The sequence below is a fragment of the Zerene cesonia genome, chromosome 14 (assembly GCF_012273895.1).
Source record: "Zerene cesonia ecotype Mississippi chromosome 14, Zerene_cesonia_1.1, whole genome shotgun sequence".
NCBI lineage: Eukaryota > Metazoa > Arthropoda > Insecta > Lepidoptera > Pieridae > Zerene > Zerene cesonia.
In genome coordinates, this window is record NC_052115.1 from 2893545 (window position 1) to 2911107 (window position 17563).

Consider the following 17563-nt stretch of genomic DNA (forward strand, 5'->3'; position numbering starts at 1 on the left):
AAATGAAATAGTAGAACTTCTATTTATTTGATCATGAGATGGGACTCGTCCTTTGCCGTAACGTGTGTAGACTAGGCTACCCGATAGGCTTAGGGATACTTAGACTACCCACTGATTCTATCTCAGCAATTTCTTTTGCTCTTCTACTTGTTCAGGTGTATGCCCTGGTCATCATATTTCTAAAAATATCAAAACACTCACATCGGTATGCATGTTGTCCTCCTTGCTGCCAGTGGACTTGGCGTAGAAGACGTTCACGAACTTGGCCAAGTGCTCGAAGTGCTTGGTCATCTCGGTGGCCAGGATCATGTCGATGACGTTGTGCCGCAGCGACTTGTAGGTGTCGCGGTCGAGATTCTTGAATATATTCACGCGATCGTCGTCTGAAAACATTTTAATGTCATTAATTTCATGTAATTATTATTTTAAGGAGCAATAAAGTAAAAGTTCTGAACAAATCGAATAGAAAGATTAAATTAGAATTTAAATTACGCTGCTATTGAATGAGTTTAAATTCAATTGAAAGGATATCTATAGGACAACTCACTAATCACACATCACAACAAAAGTTTTTTACTATCTTCGCGATATAATATATAACTTTGTAAATAAGGACGGCGAACTAAATATAACAAAATTCATTTTCATTACGACGTTCATGATCCGGATGGTATCTAGAAAATTCGTCGATTCAACTCACTAAGAGTCAGCTTGAAAGTGAGCGCGGCGTGGTGCGACTCGAGCACGCTGACGTCGTTGTACAGTATCGCGAGCGAGTGGCGCGAATTGCACAGGAACGCGGAGGAGGTGCCCGGGTGGTCGATGTCGTGCGCCGCCGCCGCGATCAGCGCGGCCACCGCTTCCAGTGGCTCCAGCAGGTTCTTGAGACGGTCCTTTTCTAGGAAGAACGCGACCGCCTGGAAATATGAAGTTTATAGATGTGATGGATAGAGATACAGGCGTTTTGGCGACGTGCATTTTGGGAATTAGTGTTTAATTTAGTCAGAATGCTATGACTTCAGCGGTAAAGAAGATTTATAAATGCAGCAATTTTCTCTTTTTTGTTAGTCGTTTCTACGATATACAATACAACAAATTAATCGAAATTACATACATAATAATTGATATAAAAAGTTTTGAGTAAGATTTTCTACTTGAGTTTTGGTAAGCATTGAATTATTCAACTCTTTACTTTCTATAATTATCAGTCAATTCAAAATGTTCTTTCTTTATATTCGGTGTCGCGCATACGACGAACTGACCACATGAGTGTGAGCCCCAAGGAAATCATCAGACGACAATGAGTGAGGTTTTTTATATAAACGATTTCGCAATGAAAAAATAAACGTTAAATTACCTGCAGAACATCAGCAGCGTGCGTCGAATTGTGGTACGTATTGACGGCGTGATAATTAGTCTCTATAATCGTCAGCCAATGCAGCAAAGTCCGCTCGTCACACTCAAGCGTGGAGCACACGTCGAACCGGCCGCCCATGAGTGTGAGCCCCAAGTGAGTGAGCGGGCGACCGCGAGTGAGGTCTTCGAGGCGGAATATTTCGAAGTCCCAACTGAGTGCCGTGTCTAGAATTTCGCGCAGTTGGCCGGAAGTCTGTAACGATTGCTTAGAGATTGACAAAATAGGTTGGTTTTTGTATAAACAGAATGAGGTTTGACATCAATTGGTTTCATTTAAATAATAACTTTTCACCCGCGTCTTCGCCCGCGTAGAATTCGCTTATATCGCGCGACATGGTAAGGAGTATCTTGTTCGCAATAAAAGGATGGTTTGTTCTTTCCCACGTTTAGCTCCATCTTCATACCAAGTTTCATCAAAATCAGTTTGACAATAATGAACTTTCATACAAACTTTCATCCCCAAATTTTATCAATATCGGTTCAGTGGTTTAGGCGTGAAAACGTAACAGACAGACAAAGTTACTTTCGCATTTATAATATTAGTAGGGATTACGTAATGTCTAAATAGAAAAGGATGATTGGGGAAGTAAAAAGGGAAAAATAGAAAATAAAATAGTGCAGAAGACTATTATTATTTGGTAGATTTTATATTAATACGTTTTCGTTTTTTATGTAGTCGTCCAGAGTAACTAAAAGGTAGGTAAAAAGCTTTGTTTTTATTAAAAAGAGATTGAATAAATGAGCATTAGGATATTGAAATTATTGACTTATTAATTATTATCTTTTTCAGTGGATCTGAAAAAATCGTATTGGACATTATATTTGTTTTATTTGATGAATCATTTGCTTTATTACTATTGACTATATACAATACATATAGATGTATTATTTTTACCTTATGTTTGATATTCGTCCTGTTGGTCTGCGACCTAACGACTGTAGAATCGTTGCTGCTCCTTCGAGATGATAAGACATTTGAGTTTCCCTGTTGATAAAGAGATTATTATATTTCATTTTACATGTTACAATAATTTGAGATAAATATTTGATAAATTTATAATTACTAAATTACAAATCATTTGGCCAAATTTTGTGAATATCAAAATTTTCACAAATTTCATTCGAAATAAATACATGTGAAATGCAGGATTTGTTTTAAAAATATATTTATCTCTATGCATGTCTTAAATTATAATCTATGTTATTAATTATGTATTTGTTATATACGACAATGCTGTTTTCTTGCATTGTTGTTTACTACTCATTAATAGTGTCAATGGATGAATGGATTAATATATGTGATTATTTAGTATATACAGATAATTAATTATACATAGTACTTTTAAAAACATATATAATAAATACTGAATAGGTTTGACGAAGTGCAACTAAATGTAAAGATTTTAGAACAGATTGTAGAATGGAGATCGTTTTGATTTAAGCTGTGTAGCTAATTAAGGTTAATATTTGAATATTTAGTTAAATATTTGTAAAAAAATAAAATAAATAAATAGTATCCTATATAACATTCGTTCGTGAATAAGTGATACATATTTTATAGAGTAAAGAATTTTCTAAGTACAGTTGATTGCAAAAGTTATATTGTTGTGTGGTAAAAAAATCTGATATTTATGAACTATGTGTCTATTTCTGCTTGAAGAAAAAAGTTCAATTATATTGAGAACATGTTGGTTCATGTTTATGTATCTTTCCAATCAAAACGATCCCCGTAACAAAGAGCGCAAGCGAAGTATCGGCGACAATCAAACGAATCATCTATGCTGAAAAAATCTAAGGACAGTCACAGAAGATGCTGTGATAATCTGAATCCTCCTACCATATACATAAGGTTTGCGTTCGCTTGCTCCCGCTATCCAGGCCCAACAGGATCGTGAACAAATAAATATCATGTTAGTACACATTGCTGTGTCATTTATTGCCAATAAACTGCGTAAATAAAAATATATATAAGCCCTTTGATATAATGCTTTTGACTATGCAAGCTACAGTTGTTTTTATTGTTTATAAACTCACCATACTTTGTTAATAAGTGCGAGTTCGAAAACATTACTAACTGATCAAGTTTATTATTTATATTAAAATTTTAATATATAAATGTTGCATAACATTTTAGAGTAATATTCACAATTTACAATATCAAATACATCGAAATAAACATGTTTTTCTTACCGAAAGTAGAGCACCGATGAGGTCCGTAGCGATTGGGTCCTCAGCACGTAGTTTAGGGTCTTCTCTCATCTGTGGGGAGTATAATTCGGATGTTCGCAACATGTCAACGGCACGTTCGATGCAAGCTACGGTGGTTGGTGGAGCGCCCTCTGTCGCCGTGGACAGCAATGATATCACCTAATGGAAATATTGTTTACATTTAAATTTTTTTCTCAGTTGATATTTAAAGTTTAGTGTATTAGCTATGTTTATATTGGTTGGGCTGGCTTAACCTTAATAGGACCAAGATATAAAAGACTTTTACTCTATTAATACCAATGTAAATCATATTCATTTCTTAAATGAAACTACAACACATTGTAAGCTTTCAGTTTCAGCATAATTTTAATTTCAAAGCGTTAGTTATCTTTGTGGTAAGTGTTTCTGGAATTTTATGATCTATAAATAACATTTTCTATTAGTCTGACTGAACTAAGTGATAGGAACTCTCAGCATTTTATGATTTAACAATCTGAACTTTTAAATTCCAATGTTCAAAAGTTAATATTCTGAGCGATAAAACCTCTTAATAGCATTGGCATGGCCATTTTATGTTTTAACTTTAGCTGATTGTATATGCTATTTTGTCTTTATTTAATAAACAAATAAATAAAAAATACTGCCTCGAAATAAATTAATATGTTAGTTTTCCTAGATAAATGGATGAATTAAAAAAATACTGCTCCAAGCTCAATTACCTTAGTGATAGGCGCTTCCAACGGCAGGCCCTGCAGCTTGGCGAGCGAGGTGCGGCGCAGGCCGTCCGACGCGACGGAGCGCACGTCGAGCGAGCCGCGGCGGATCGAGTGCAGCGAGCCGCGCGCGCGCTCGCCCTCCACGCCGCTCGCCTCGCACACCAGTATTAAGTGAGATGTGCTCCTGGTGCATTCAAATATATAGTTGGTCTCCCAAAAGAGAAACTAGCTGAAACCCGCAGCGTCACTCGCATGGTACCCAGGTAGAAAGATGCCTATGTGCTAATCCAGACTATAACCTAACTTTATACCAATATGATACGAAATACGTTAAGTTTGAACGCGTGAATGAGTAACGAACATTCATACATCTGCCCATCCATCCATACTTATAATCTTTCGCGTTTGTAATATTAGCAGGATGAGAATATAGATCTGTAAAAAAGAGCTCATAAGAACATACCTGGTGAGCGAAACAGCAGCGCCCCTGCACGACAGCAGCAAGGGATCGGGCGAGGCGCGGCGGCGGACCATGACGGGCGCCTCCCAGTCGCGCGCGCCGCTGGTCGCCAGCCGCAGCCCCTCGCCGCTCACGGTCTCGGCGAGCGGGCGCGGGCCCTCCTCCGCCCGCCAGCCCACTATGCGGCACCAGGACTTGTTTGTCAGCTGGAATATGGAAGTCTTCTTAAGATACAATACAATAAAATACAATATAATACATGTTGAATATATTGTATTATAATGTATATCTATGTGATATTTATCAGCATGATTAACAGTTGAAGATAAAAGAAAACAGAAATTGGTTAAGATGCAAATTTTCTTAAAACTTCTTTCTTAGAGGCTTAGGAGAAATCATTTTGATCCACAAGTAGATTTTTGAGTGTGTACTTTGTGTGTGTTTTTGTATAGGTACATTAGAGGACTTCAAATAAATTGTGTTGTAATACAAACAAAAAAAGCCCACAAAATCTGACACTCACCAGCACCCTCTGCTGGTCGTCAGTGACGGCGACCAGATCTCTGCAGCGGTCGGCGGCGGCGGCGAGCGCGGTGACGGCTGCCACTTGCGCGCGCGCAGTGGCCGCCGCGGACCTCGCCTGCAGTACCTCTGCGCACCATGCTGTAGACCCTAGGGTTTCTACCATTATCTGTAACATAAAAAATAGAGAACGGCTTAAAACCAAGGAATTCATGTATACATATGTTTTTATTTTATCATGATAGTACTGCTTTGCTTTCCATAATAGATAAGTATACAATATTAGAATAATTATTTATAACTGTGTAGGACACTCGTTGCGTGTGAGTTCCCATAATGGATTGATAACAAAAATACAAATAAATAATTCTTCGATACGTAAATAATGAATTTAAGTACTAAAATTCGCGATAAGTTATGATTGAGTTTTTTTATCATAACAGAACTAATATATTGCGTCACCTTAAGGAAGTGACGTAGCATCAAGTATTTCCATTATATCGTGTCACCGAAATTAAGATAGAGCGAAATATTTTGATAAAAACTACAATCAGGTAAGACCAAATGACAAGTCGTTTAAAATTCAATCATTAATTTTACTCTCACAATGTATATAGGTACTTTATGTTCTAGTCTACGACATATGTAGCTAACAAACATTAAAAAAAGTGGGACGCCCACATTGCGTAGGAATAATAGCATTGCGTAGGTATAGCATTGTATAGCATGTTCTAATGTTTTCACGAGTCTTTTATACGCTTAGATATTAAAAGAAAATTACGTGACTGCACCTTCAATGTCTGCCTTGTGAATCATGATAACAAAAGCTAATCATATAAAAAGAAAAATTATATTTTTCGATAACAATAAAGCGTCGCCTTGTCATTCTATTCTTGCTCAATGCCGGTTTGATTTTTCCCGTCTTTTATGTCGGAGAAAAGCTTATTAGTCTCGTATTTTATTACATATTATTACGATGTTTGTATCGTCTTGTGAAAGGAAAGAAAACAGTTATATAACCTTGGTATCTAGTAAATATTGTTTCTAATAAGATTTGGTAAAATGACACAACATTTTTCGTGTAGAAATATATAATACGAAATATTAAGCTGAAATCTCACACAATAAATAAAGAAAAAGCTTTTGGGTTCTAAGTTAAATGATACAATTGTTATTTTAACGTAGGTATTTAGGACTTTTTCGGGTTTTTATCTACAAATGTTATTTTTGAAATTTAATTGAACATTACAAAAATTTTTAATCGAAATTAAAATAGTTTCGTACGATCATATTTAATTATTACCATAAAGATATTTTTTCGAATGCTTTTACAGTTGTTAAGTTATCATTTTAAATAAAACAAATAAATCCATAGCTTACCCTGTTGAAGCCTGCTTCTAGATACGGTAGAACTGCAAAGTCATCTTTCAAGTAGGCACTGAAACAAATCGAAGAATATTAAATACAATGTTGGTATTGAAAAGTTATTTTATCATATTGAATGGCATATTTTCATAATCTTTGCTCTATAAAGCTCCTTATATCTATACTATTGTTATTATTATTGATAACATAAAGTTGAAAAAATTTATTGTTTGAACGCGTATAGCTCAGTAAGAACTGAAAAGACTTCAAAAATTCTTTCAACCTTGGATATGGCACATATGTCTATGACTGCTGTTGACAATATATGTACATCGGGCGAAGACAGGGCGGACTGTTAGTTTATTTATACAACAAATATAAAAATTAACACCTATGAATGCGTCGATTTTGATTAAAATCCGTGTATTTAGTTTAATGATCAAGATTAAAATCAATCTGATATTTGAAATTTATCTTTAACCTCACATATAGTACAAATTTCACAATCTGACGTAAACAATTTCCGACACGTTATCTTAACAATATATAAGCATTAATTAGACAGAACCAAATGCATAAATGATTTATTATAAATTGGTTAGCGTAAATTATATTTCAAGTTATAAAACATTAAAATATTGAAGATTTTTGTTTAAATCCATTATATCCTATTTTCGATAGTAATCTTATTGTTATAAAACGCTTTACCTATGTCTTAGAATAATAAAGTCGGTTGTGGTATTTTTATAGCTCCAAACTTTATTCCCCGCATCCCATTTCCAGTTAATTAGTGCAGTAACTCGATTCGTAACCATAAAGGATGCTAACATACCTCAAGCATATGGCTTCAACTGCTATTAAGGTTCCAATTTAATCACCCGTAGTCACATAGTAATTTAATTGAACACTAATATCCGACGGCCACTTCGCCTAGGTTAGGCACAGCAAGTATAATTGGTTTATTAGTTTAATTATTGTAAATTTAGAAAAGGTGGTTCAATCATTCAGTATATTTTATTATTGATAATATATTGCTACATGAGATGTTAATCGTTTTTATATATTTTTTATGTTATAGTGGACAACCGAGCATGGTGATCGCTCACCACCAGAAGAACCACAAGCAAAAAGAAATGTGCCTCCGGCTTCCATACTAAATGAATATAAGTAGTATTCATATGCTACTATTTCAAGTCGATCTTTTGTGGCGGTGCGATATCTTCCACGGTCCAGCCATTGGCCCAATTAGGCCGAAGCGCGCTCAACTGCCACATTAAAATATATACGTTATTTGGTTTTATTGCTGGAAGTATTGTATAAACATGTATTCCTATTTATAAAGACGACCACGATTTCTATCCATATATATTAATACATTCATCAATTCATTATGGAAATTTTTCGATCTCATTTCAACACACCATCAAAGGCCCTTTTTTCTATCGAGGGTTTCCTTGTTTAAATATTTCGTTCAAATTTTAGCGACCGGGGTCAAGGTTTCATTGACTTAACTTTACCAACAAATGTAGGAGCTGAAAAAGGGACTCAATGAATGGGAATAATCTTTGCTCTGGCGAGATACGGGTATTTGGTGTTAGAAATGAAAATACCTTTTGTTACCTTACGGATTGTATGGTACCTAAAAGTCCAGTCTAAATGTCACGTTTTCACCAATGCGTTGAAAGAGGTGGCATAGACACGGTTTTTTGCCGTTCGCAGTAGTGGAAGTTATTGCTCAATCTGTTCATTAAGTAAAAGTTTGAGTAAAAGTTATAACTTTAAAAATTTACACTTGGCAACATTTGCTGATGTTTTCCTTTACTTTTTTATTCAATTAAGAAAAAAGGTAGTGAACTACGGACAAACAATAAAACAGATGCGAAGTATGCAGTCGCTACAACCTGAATACGATCAGAAAAGAAAAACGTCATGCAGATTGCAATTGCATTTTCAATCTACAAAATTAACTGAAAAGCTATTCAGGCAGTAACTTTTATAAAGTGACGGGTCCTTTCAATTGTTAAATGTCACGAAAATAATAAGGGGGCGACAGTAAACGGAAAATGACTGGGAATGGAAGAGGTTTCCGGCTCAGCGGAGCGAGCGCGGTATTCAGTCAGAATACATCTTAGAAAATGCGCTACGATGATTTCCTTATAGATGCGTCTTTAATTGGTATGAAGTTGATGCCGATCAATTTTATACACGCATTTATATGTGGTTTATGCAAATTCATTTTACGAAGTTGAACCATAATGTCATTAGTTCCTTTGTAAATTATACTTGGAAAATTGAGAGAATAAATACAGCATTAGGAGGAAGAAAAATAAGCCTTTTCAATTTACTTTCGCTTTTATTGCATGAACAGAATATATTAATAAGGAATAATATAGATTTCTGTACTAATTTTAGTCATTTAATATTCGTACCCATTGATATTGAATATAACTTATTTTTAATCTGTTTTAATAGATACCTAGTCATACTCAATGACACTTTTAGGATCATTGGTGGTTATCAGTTTTGCCTCGTCTGCTTAGCTCGTTTTATTTTCGTAGAGGAGACAATAAAACATCTGGTAGATACAGGGATAATACAACGTTTTATTAATGATTGTTTCTAGGATGATACTCCATCTAGCATAGTCAATATGCTTACTCATATAATCAAGGGTTACTGTCTCGATTAGACTACAAAGGGGGGTTAATGATCCAGTTATACCAATGAATGGTAAAGAAAAACAATTGGAAGCATAGTGGTTTTCATGGTACGCTTCATTCACTTACGGTGTGACTTGACACAAATCTAATATTTTCTCAAAAATAATATTTCTTTTTATAGCCATCTGCCAAGGAAGAGATGTATTTTTCAGCGTTATACTATGCAAGAAAGTAGTTAAATAAATGTATCTAGTAAATGAGATGACTCTTAAGTCTTCGTATGCAGACCGAAGCTCTGATGTGCTCTGCTGGTTCTTACGAATAAAAAGTAAAGGGACGTTATTTATAGATAATTTTGAGACATATTTTTGTTTGCTATATGTTTTTTATTAAGCTTACCGTTTTCGAAAAATCTCCAAAATCCCTCAATCGACCTTTGAACCCGAATAACTTATTAACCACAAATAAGATCGATGGGGAGGTTTGATACTTTATTTCTTATCGTGAAGTGTAGATTTCGTGAAAATTTCTTTTTTGACAGAACTAATAAACTGCTACTTAAAGTATCAGTGACTCTGTGTGATCAATCTTGTTCTTATGTTATAATAAATTACAGAAAGAGTAAAATTGAACAAAAAATGTTAATCCTGTAATATTTAGGTATTTACTAACTAAATCAATTGTTGCGAAACTTGCATTATTATAACGATGTTATAGTTTAGTTTACACGAACGGTTTTAATTATATCGTGACGGAGGGCTGTTGGAACTTTGCATTTAGGGACTGTAAAGTTGTCGTGTCGTGTCAACCAACTGTTTGCTATTATGGGGGTTGTCGACTTTAAACGAGTCACAATTTATAAACAAACACTTTAGCTATATTAGTATAGCTGTGCTTGTCGTGTAATCACTTAAATCTGTGTAATCACCAAATGTAAGGATCGAAGAAGGAATAAAATTTTAATTGATGAATTTTGAGATTACTAGCTGTTCGCCCCGGTTTCAGCCGTGGTACATGTCCTAAGTCACACAGTGTAATTACAGCTTTTTAATGGTGAAAGAATTTTTGAAATCGGTCCAGCCGTTCACATGTGAAGGCGTGACTAAGAGAAATTGAGATTCATTTTGATATATATAGATTTATCACGTAAATTTTTACTTCCTTATGTATCAATATTATGAAATTTGAAAAGTTTGTTTGCTTTTCTCCTCCATTACCAGAACATACCGCTAGTTTAATAGTATATGTTTTTAATATAAGGTAAATGAAATTATTTTGCATTGAAAGCCTTGACCTAAACCTTGCTCTTACATAATATATAATTAATATCTTTACATATAATTGATATCCATTATAATTGATTAAACGAAATATTTTAACACTATTAAATTCAGCCTAGATAATATATACTCGTACTTTCCGCTGTATAAATAATACTATACTTGCGGTGGCACACGACGTGTGTGAAAAAATAAGAAACAGTTACAAAAATACAAAACATGGCAGACAATTTTGAACAAAGAATAAAAGAACATCTTATATTTGTATCATAATTGAGTTTAGCTTTTAATTAAGTTCCAGATGATATTCCCGCCTACACTCTCATACAAAAACAAGAAGATAATTCGATTTTTGTTTACGTATTTTGTACAAATAACGAGGCGCCGAAAAGTAATTTTTGAAACAATATTGCTTATTCTTTCTTGTGCTTTATTTCAAGTCCATAACTAAATTTGTGAGTTTATTGCTTTTTGTACTACGGTAAATGCATGCGAGATACAACAGAGATATTTGGGTTTTGGCTTAATCTACTGTGAAGGCTGACAAAAATGTATGTGAGAAATAAAACGTTTTATCACCTTTTTGCCCATAAAGATCCCAAAAGTAAAACCTATGTAAAATGTATGTCGTATACTCTAAAAGGAGATAAGGACATAGACTTTCTGAGGGTAACTATCTAATTGTAAAGAAAGAAATATTTTTATATAATATTATAATAAGCTTGAACTTTTGGACTGCTTGAAAATTATTTCATCATGTATCAGCCTTCCCGTTTGTATTTTTTGTTTTCTGTTTCGGTTTAAACCAAACAGAGCTAGGAGTCGTAGAAAGTATTAAAACATAGATGAAGTCACGTGTAAGTATTAAGATAGATTGGTTTTACGTAATTTGTAACGGTAAGTAGGGAATACGGAATATAAATATAAATATGCAGGGATCACATGTTCGGCCGCCAGCGTCCATAAACATTTAAGGCAATTATAACTTTTTAATGAGGCGGCCATCTTCAGATTAATTGAGTAACATAGTTTGGTGGATACGGTGTTTATGTAATAGCTGATATAATGTCTCATTACTTTTTTTTTATTTTATTTTAAAAAAAAATTAACCTTACAGCTAAACATACAATAAATAATTTCGTTTACAAATATGTACGTAAATTACAAGGTACACCATTAACTATTCGATACAGTGTGTGAATAAAATTACACTAGCTGTGACCCGCGGTTGAAACCGCGTAAGTCCGTATCCCGTAAGAATATCGGTATAAAAAGTGCCTATGTGTTATTTCAGTTGTCCAGCTCTCTACGAAGCAAAATAGTATTATTATTCACCAATAGATGTCACGAAAAAAAAACACGAATAAAACACGAATATGATATTTTCTAAAAAAGATTCCTAGCTAGATCGATTTATCGCCCCCGAAACCCTCTATATACTAAATTTCATGAAATTCGTTGGAGCCGATTCCGAGATTCCAATTATATATATATATATATATATATATATATGTATATATATATATATATATATATATATATATATATATATATATATATATATATATATATATATATATATATATATATATATATATATATATATATATATATATATATATATATATATATATATATATATATCTATCTAATATATATCTAATATATAAAATTCTCGTGTCACAGTTTTCGTTGCCAAACTCCTCCGAAACGGCTTGACCGATTCTTATGAAATTTTGTGTGCATATTGAGTATGTCTGAGAATCGGCCAACATCTATTTTAACCACCTCTAAATGATAAGAGTAAGGCAAAACAGCGTTTGCCGGGTCAGCTAGTATATATATATATACAAGAATTGCTCGTTTAAAGATATAAGATTTAGTAGTATTACTCTAAGTTTCAAAATTAGATACATAAAGAGTATTTCTAACGAACCATTTCTCAATATTTATCTATATACTGACATGTATTATGCCTATTTGTAACAGTTTTCTCATTGTTTCGTTTGAAATATTAGCTACATAAATAACAGCAATATTTAAAGACGAAAGAACTACAAAATAGTGTTTAAAATCAATGCTCACTTAACCTTTTGACCAACCTCCAGACAAGTTGATTGCGAAACCTTTACGGGCACTAAAATGGCTTAATTCATTAAAGAGATTTAGATGTTGCGGATATTGCAACTACTTTACACCGCTTTTCTGATAAATTGCGTGATAAAGCATAATTGCAAAGCTTTATTACGTCGTTTCTAAAAACTCCATCTAGGGATATTCGTAGCTCCGTTATTCTATCTTGTATCGTATTTACAAGGGTGTAGAGATATATCTTATCTAATCTGTTGAAATAAAACTCCCAAATCGTGTTGCTTTAAGCGTAAAATTCAAGGACATCGCGACAAATGCGGCTATTTTTAGTGCCTCCTGTTTTCTTGTGAAAGGGATAAAAATGGCAAGAATCCTTGGAAAAATCTTAGAAGAGATATATTCCATGTTAGAGAATTTGAAACAAAGAGATTTTTCATGGCTGCTCTATGATAATTTACTATTTTAATACAAAATAATATTAAGGTTAAGTCAATGAAAAAGCAAATGAGACATTAAAAATGGTTAGATGTGCCGCGCCACATTATATTAAATCCCTGCCATTATAAAGTTATAAACGCAGGCTTTTTTCTGTTTTTTCCTGGGTATATAGGATCATAGAATATAAGCACAATAATAATGCTATCTAAATTACCGTGACACTAGAAATATTAGTTAACTATTAATCTTCCATAAATGCCAACCAATAGAGACTTCGTACTTTTTTTATCAAGCCTATGTCAGATCTAACTGTGAGAACAAGTTTCTTTCAGGCAGGCGGATTAATTATAATAATAAAAGTGCGGGTTAGCAGACGAGAAATGCCGTCGAACTTTTTGGTTTTCGACATGCCGGTTTTCGTACTGTATTTTCTTTATATATTAAATTAAACATTATGCAAATTTTTTAAATGTTACCTTTTGTTTGTTGTCTCAATTACTACAAAGGCACCTAAACATTATAGTCTATAACATAACTATGCAACGCTAAAATGCGTTCAATGCGAACTTTTCATATTATCCGGTCTAGCTTTTACCCTTATTTTTTTTTTATGAAAAAATACATCTTGTTTCAAGCAGTTCAAATGTCAAAGTTTATTGAAAAATGACTAGAATTATTCAGCGTTTAGTTATTATGCTTTGATATACAAGAAACCACTCTAAATAATTGTTTTTCATAAATGAGTATTTCACCACAACGCGAACATTTCAACGTTAAACTATTTTCTATTATTGTTGGCAAAATTAGCGGTGCTCTGTGACAGTTTAATTATTTTTAAATGTAGGTACTATTTTCTATTTTATTTGTACGTTTCATTTGAATAACTTTACTTAAAAATTCATTATACTGTGCGGGTTATTAAACAATTTATCAGTTAGTTGCCAAGTCAGGAGGCATGCTTACACTATTAAGTTTATTAAAATTTTCGCGACAAAAGTACCTATAAATGCAAAAGTTACTTTGTCTGTCTGTCTGTCTTCTTCACGCCTTTACCTTGAACGATTTTAATGAAACTTGGTTGGATAATTAAATTGTGGCCCAAGAAATGACGTTTTCCCGGAAATCACATAAATGTGAACTATGCGGAACTGTTTTGCTTTTCCTATGTCTACCCGAGCGATGCTACGGCAGGAAACTTAGTCTCAAATAATTATATACAAATTTTGCGTTTAATCATGACGCGTATTGATTGATGGAATACCCAAGCTACTCTCGGAATCAGAGTTAATCATAAAATGTTCAAAAGCAATATTCGTTAATGAAAACAAAATGCCAAATAATTATTTTGTATTATAGAATCCCTTATAGTGCTAAAATTATTCTCTACGTTCCGTACGTATTTCACCATAGAAAAAACATTTCTACTGAAACCAAAAATTCTGCAGTTTCATGCAAAGAAAAGGAACTATTATTTTATCATCACACGGTTTCAACCCGAAACAAATTCTGTGAAAAACAAAGTCGGAGTCTTTCACGAGACTTGGCACGTGTCAATATCACGTTTGGTTCTGTTTTCTGACACAGAGAGTTGCTGGAAACAGGGTTGATACTCTACGATATAAAGCCTCAACCACGTTCGGCCCAGTCTGTTTTTAGTTCTCTAGACAGAGTTTTTAGTTCTCTCGGAAAATTAACTATGTTTATAATTTTATGCCATTTTTGAGCCCAATTTATAAGTTAAAAAGAAACCTGTTAAAATAAAAGAAGCTCTGTACAGAAATTCGATATTTCATCCCGGTCTTATAAATTTATTGTAAATTACAAAGCAATATTTAACTTCATAACGGAATAATTAAATTAAAAACGTATAAACTCTCCAATGCGCGCGTCAAATGAAATTTATTACGCTTCAAAATTAATTATCCTTCCATCACAGTATGGCTACAACTTATTTTACCCTTTATTTATCGACCAGTCACTTGGGACCTTTGGCTCTTCGGAGCTGATAGGTACCGAGTCCGAAATAAGGCCACTCCAGCCTTATAACAATAAATAAGTATATATTATAGAATACACGTGGTAGCGGTTAAAATGAGAGGTGCTTGAAATATACAGTATTTCGAAGTTATTTTGGACTAAGGTAACGTTGACCCAAACCTATTTTAATATTGACATTTATAATTATAATTATTTATAATATTATAGTATGTCTAAACAAATGGCCGAATCTGTTAATCTACACTTACCTGATACCTCTTATTGAGTTTGAGTTTAATATTTATTGTGTTCAGTTCAGTTTAGTTCAGATTTTTTTGTTTCTTTGTTTATTTAAAACTAGCTGCGTCCCGCGGTTTCACCCGCGCTAATCCGTATCCCGTAGGAATATCAGGATGAAAAGTTACCTATGTGTTATTCCAGTTGTCCAGCTATCTACGTACCAAATCTCATTGCAATCGGTTCAGTAGTTTTTGCGTGAAAGAGCAACAAACACACACATCCTTACAAACTTTCGCATTTATAATATTAGTAGGATGGATTACAGATTAAGTATTTAATATATTCGAAGGTTTGCCCTTCTCTGCTTTCCTGGGTTTATTGATCAATTACCTTATTATAAGTTATCAAACTAGCCATTCGGTTGATATTTTGGTGCTAACATAAATTATAGACTAAACAGTTAGTACACTCGAAACAGTGAAGGAAATATCTTGAGGAAACTCGCATTCCGAAGAATCAAAAGTTCGACGACATGTGACATCTTGGTGGACAGTCGAATCCTCATAGAAGGCCTGTGTCCCAGCAGTGGGAACATGTATGCGCTGATGATGATGATGATAAGGTCCTTTAACAGCAATAAACAACGGTGTCACAGACTAAGCTTGGTCTACTTGTAATATGCTTTCGATATTAAGAACAATAAAAAAGGTATAAATAAAGTATAATTGATTTTATAATAACGTGAAAGCTTCCTGCTTTATAATGCAGTTATGCAAAGCTTTGAGGGATTGCGTTGATACTAAAATCGAAATCCGCGTGTCCGTTTATAACGAATAAATCGTTTTTATGGATCGTTCAAAAGCCGAAACGTGTTGCTTGTTTTGCGTCAGACGTTTTATGGGATAAGCAACGATAAATTTTTTGTATTAATAATTGGGGAAGTTCTTTTTTATGATATGAATTGATTAACACCAACATTATATTATGTTGGTATAGTTTTCTGAAGATCGACGGAATTTATTTTGAGTTAATTTTTTCTGTCTTTCAGATTCGTTATTTAATGTAGTAGTCATTTAACAGTTTCTCGAAACTCGAACTCAAACATTTATTTTCTCAATTAGACTTCTTAAATAAGTACTTTTGAATCGTCATAATACATTTTTAGCATTTACCACCGGTTCGGAAAGCAGTTTGTACAGAGAAGAGCCGGCAAGAAACTGTAGAATTTCGAATATTTGCAAAATATTATATTATTTATTATTTGTGACAGTATAATTAATAAGTGAGGGAAGGTATCTCTTTTAACGCTGAAAGGGCTTAATAACATTTTTCTATCAACATTCAAAATAATAATTTCATCAATCGGTTGAAAACCCATTAAGTTACCATAAATAAAACAAAAAAAATATCCGCTTTCGTTTTTGGCAACGTGGGTATAAAATACAATACAAATATAATACAATCAAATAAGTAGACCTTAATGTATTTAAATATTTTACAAGAATAAAATTATATTAATTTAAGTAACAGAAACTAAGTTTTTGCTAAACGAATATCATTAGCTCAAAATTGGTATAAAACTCAACAAACTTGAAATGTTTCGAAAATTAAGGACACCGTTAAACATTGCGGCTCTAAGAAAAATAAACGCGCCTGAGATATTCAGTCGGTTAATCGTCTTTACTAATTTATGGCGGAAATTTGGTGAAGAAGTGATCTTAAATTGACCTTAAAATATTCTGAATGACCTTTGTATAAGATGTAAATTATATGCGGCAATCTTAATTGAAAATATTACCTTAAAATTATTATCAATTATTTCTTCGTTCGATAATAAAACAACCATTAGCCCGGTTGTAAATATTGTGTGATGTTGTTGGATTCCTTTATTTGGGTCATGAGGTATTCGCAACGTAAATGCAAACATACATAACTTTAATTGAAACATCAAAGAATTAATACTTTCATGTCCGTGGCCTTCTTCTGTATATCAAGTCTTACCAGCTGCCTTCTTTTTATCTTTCTTTAATGCCGAATATTGGAAACATCAAAATTAATGGTTTATTTGTAAATGCTTAGAAATAATTGGAAATAATTTATTGTATAATAAAAGTTATGATACATTGGTAAGCCAAACTAGGATAGTCTATTCTGGGGAACACAAATCATTCACAGATATAGTAGGGGATA

General features: G+C 33.3%; 1 protein-coding gene across 3 annotated transcripts in view; it reads right to left on the reverse strand.

The window, feature by feature from the left end:
- The window catches only part of LOC119831751 (high affinity cAMP-specific and IBMX-insensitive 3',5'-cyclic phosphodiesterase 8-like), a 136201-nt gene that overhangs the window by 4414 nt on the left and 114224 nt on the right, over positions 1-17563 (reverse strand). For 2 of the 3 annotated variants that reach the window (XM_038355237.1, XM_038355239.1), the window contains 9 exons: positions 6703-6760; positions 5324-5491; positions 4804-5006; positions 4344-4524; positions 3607-3783; positions 2312-2401; positions 1358-1621; positions 701-917; positions 202-383 (listed from right to left, as the gene is read on the reverse strand). In XM_038355237.1, coding sequence (XP_038211165.1) covers positions 202-383; positions 701-917; positions 1358-1621; positions 2312-2401; positions 3607-3783; positions 4344-4524; positions 4804-5006; positions 5324-5491; positions 6703-6760 — 1540 coding nt within the window. The remainder of the gene's footprint in view (positions 1-201; positions 384-700; positions 918-1357; positions 1622-2311; positions 2402-3606; positions 3784-4343; positions 4525-4803; positions 5007-5323; positions 5492-6702; positions 6761-17563) is intronic. The other variant, XM_038355238.1, reaches the window with a different exon arrangement.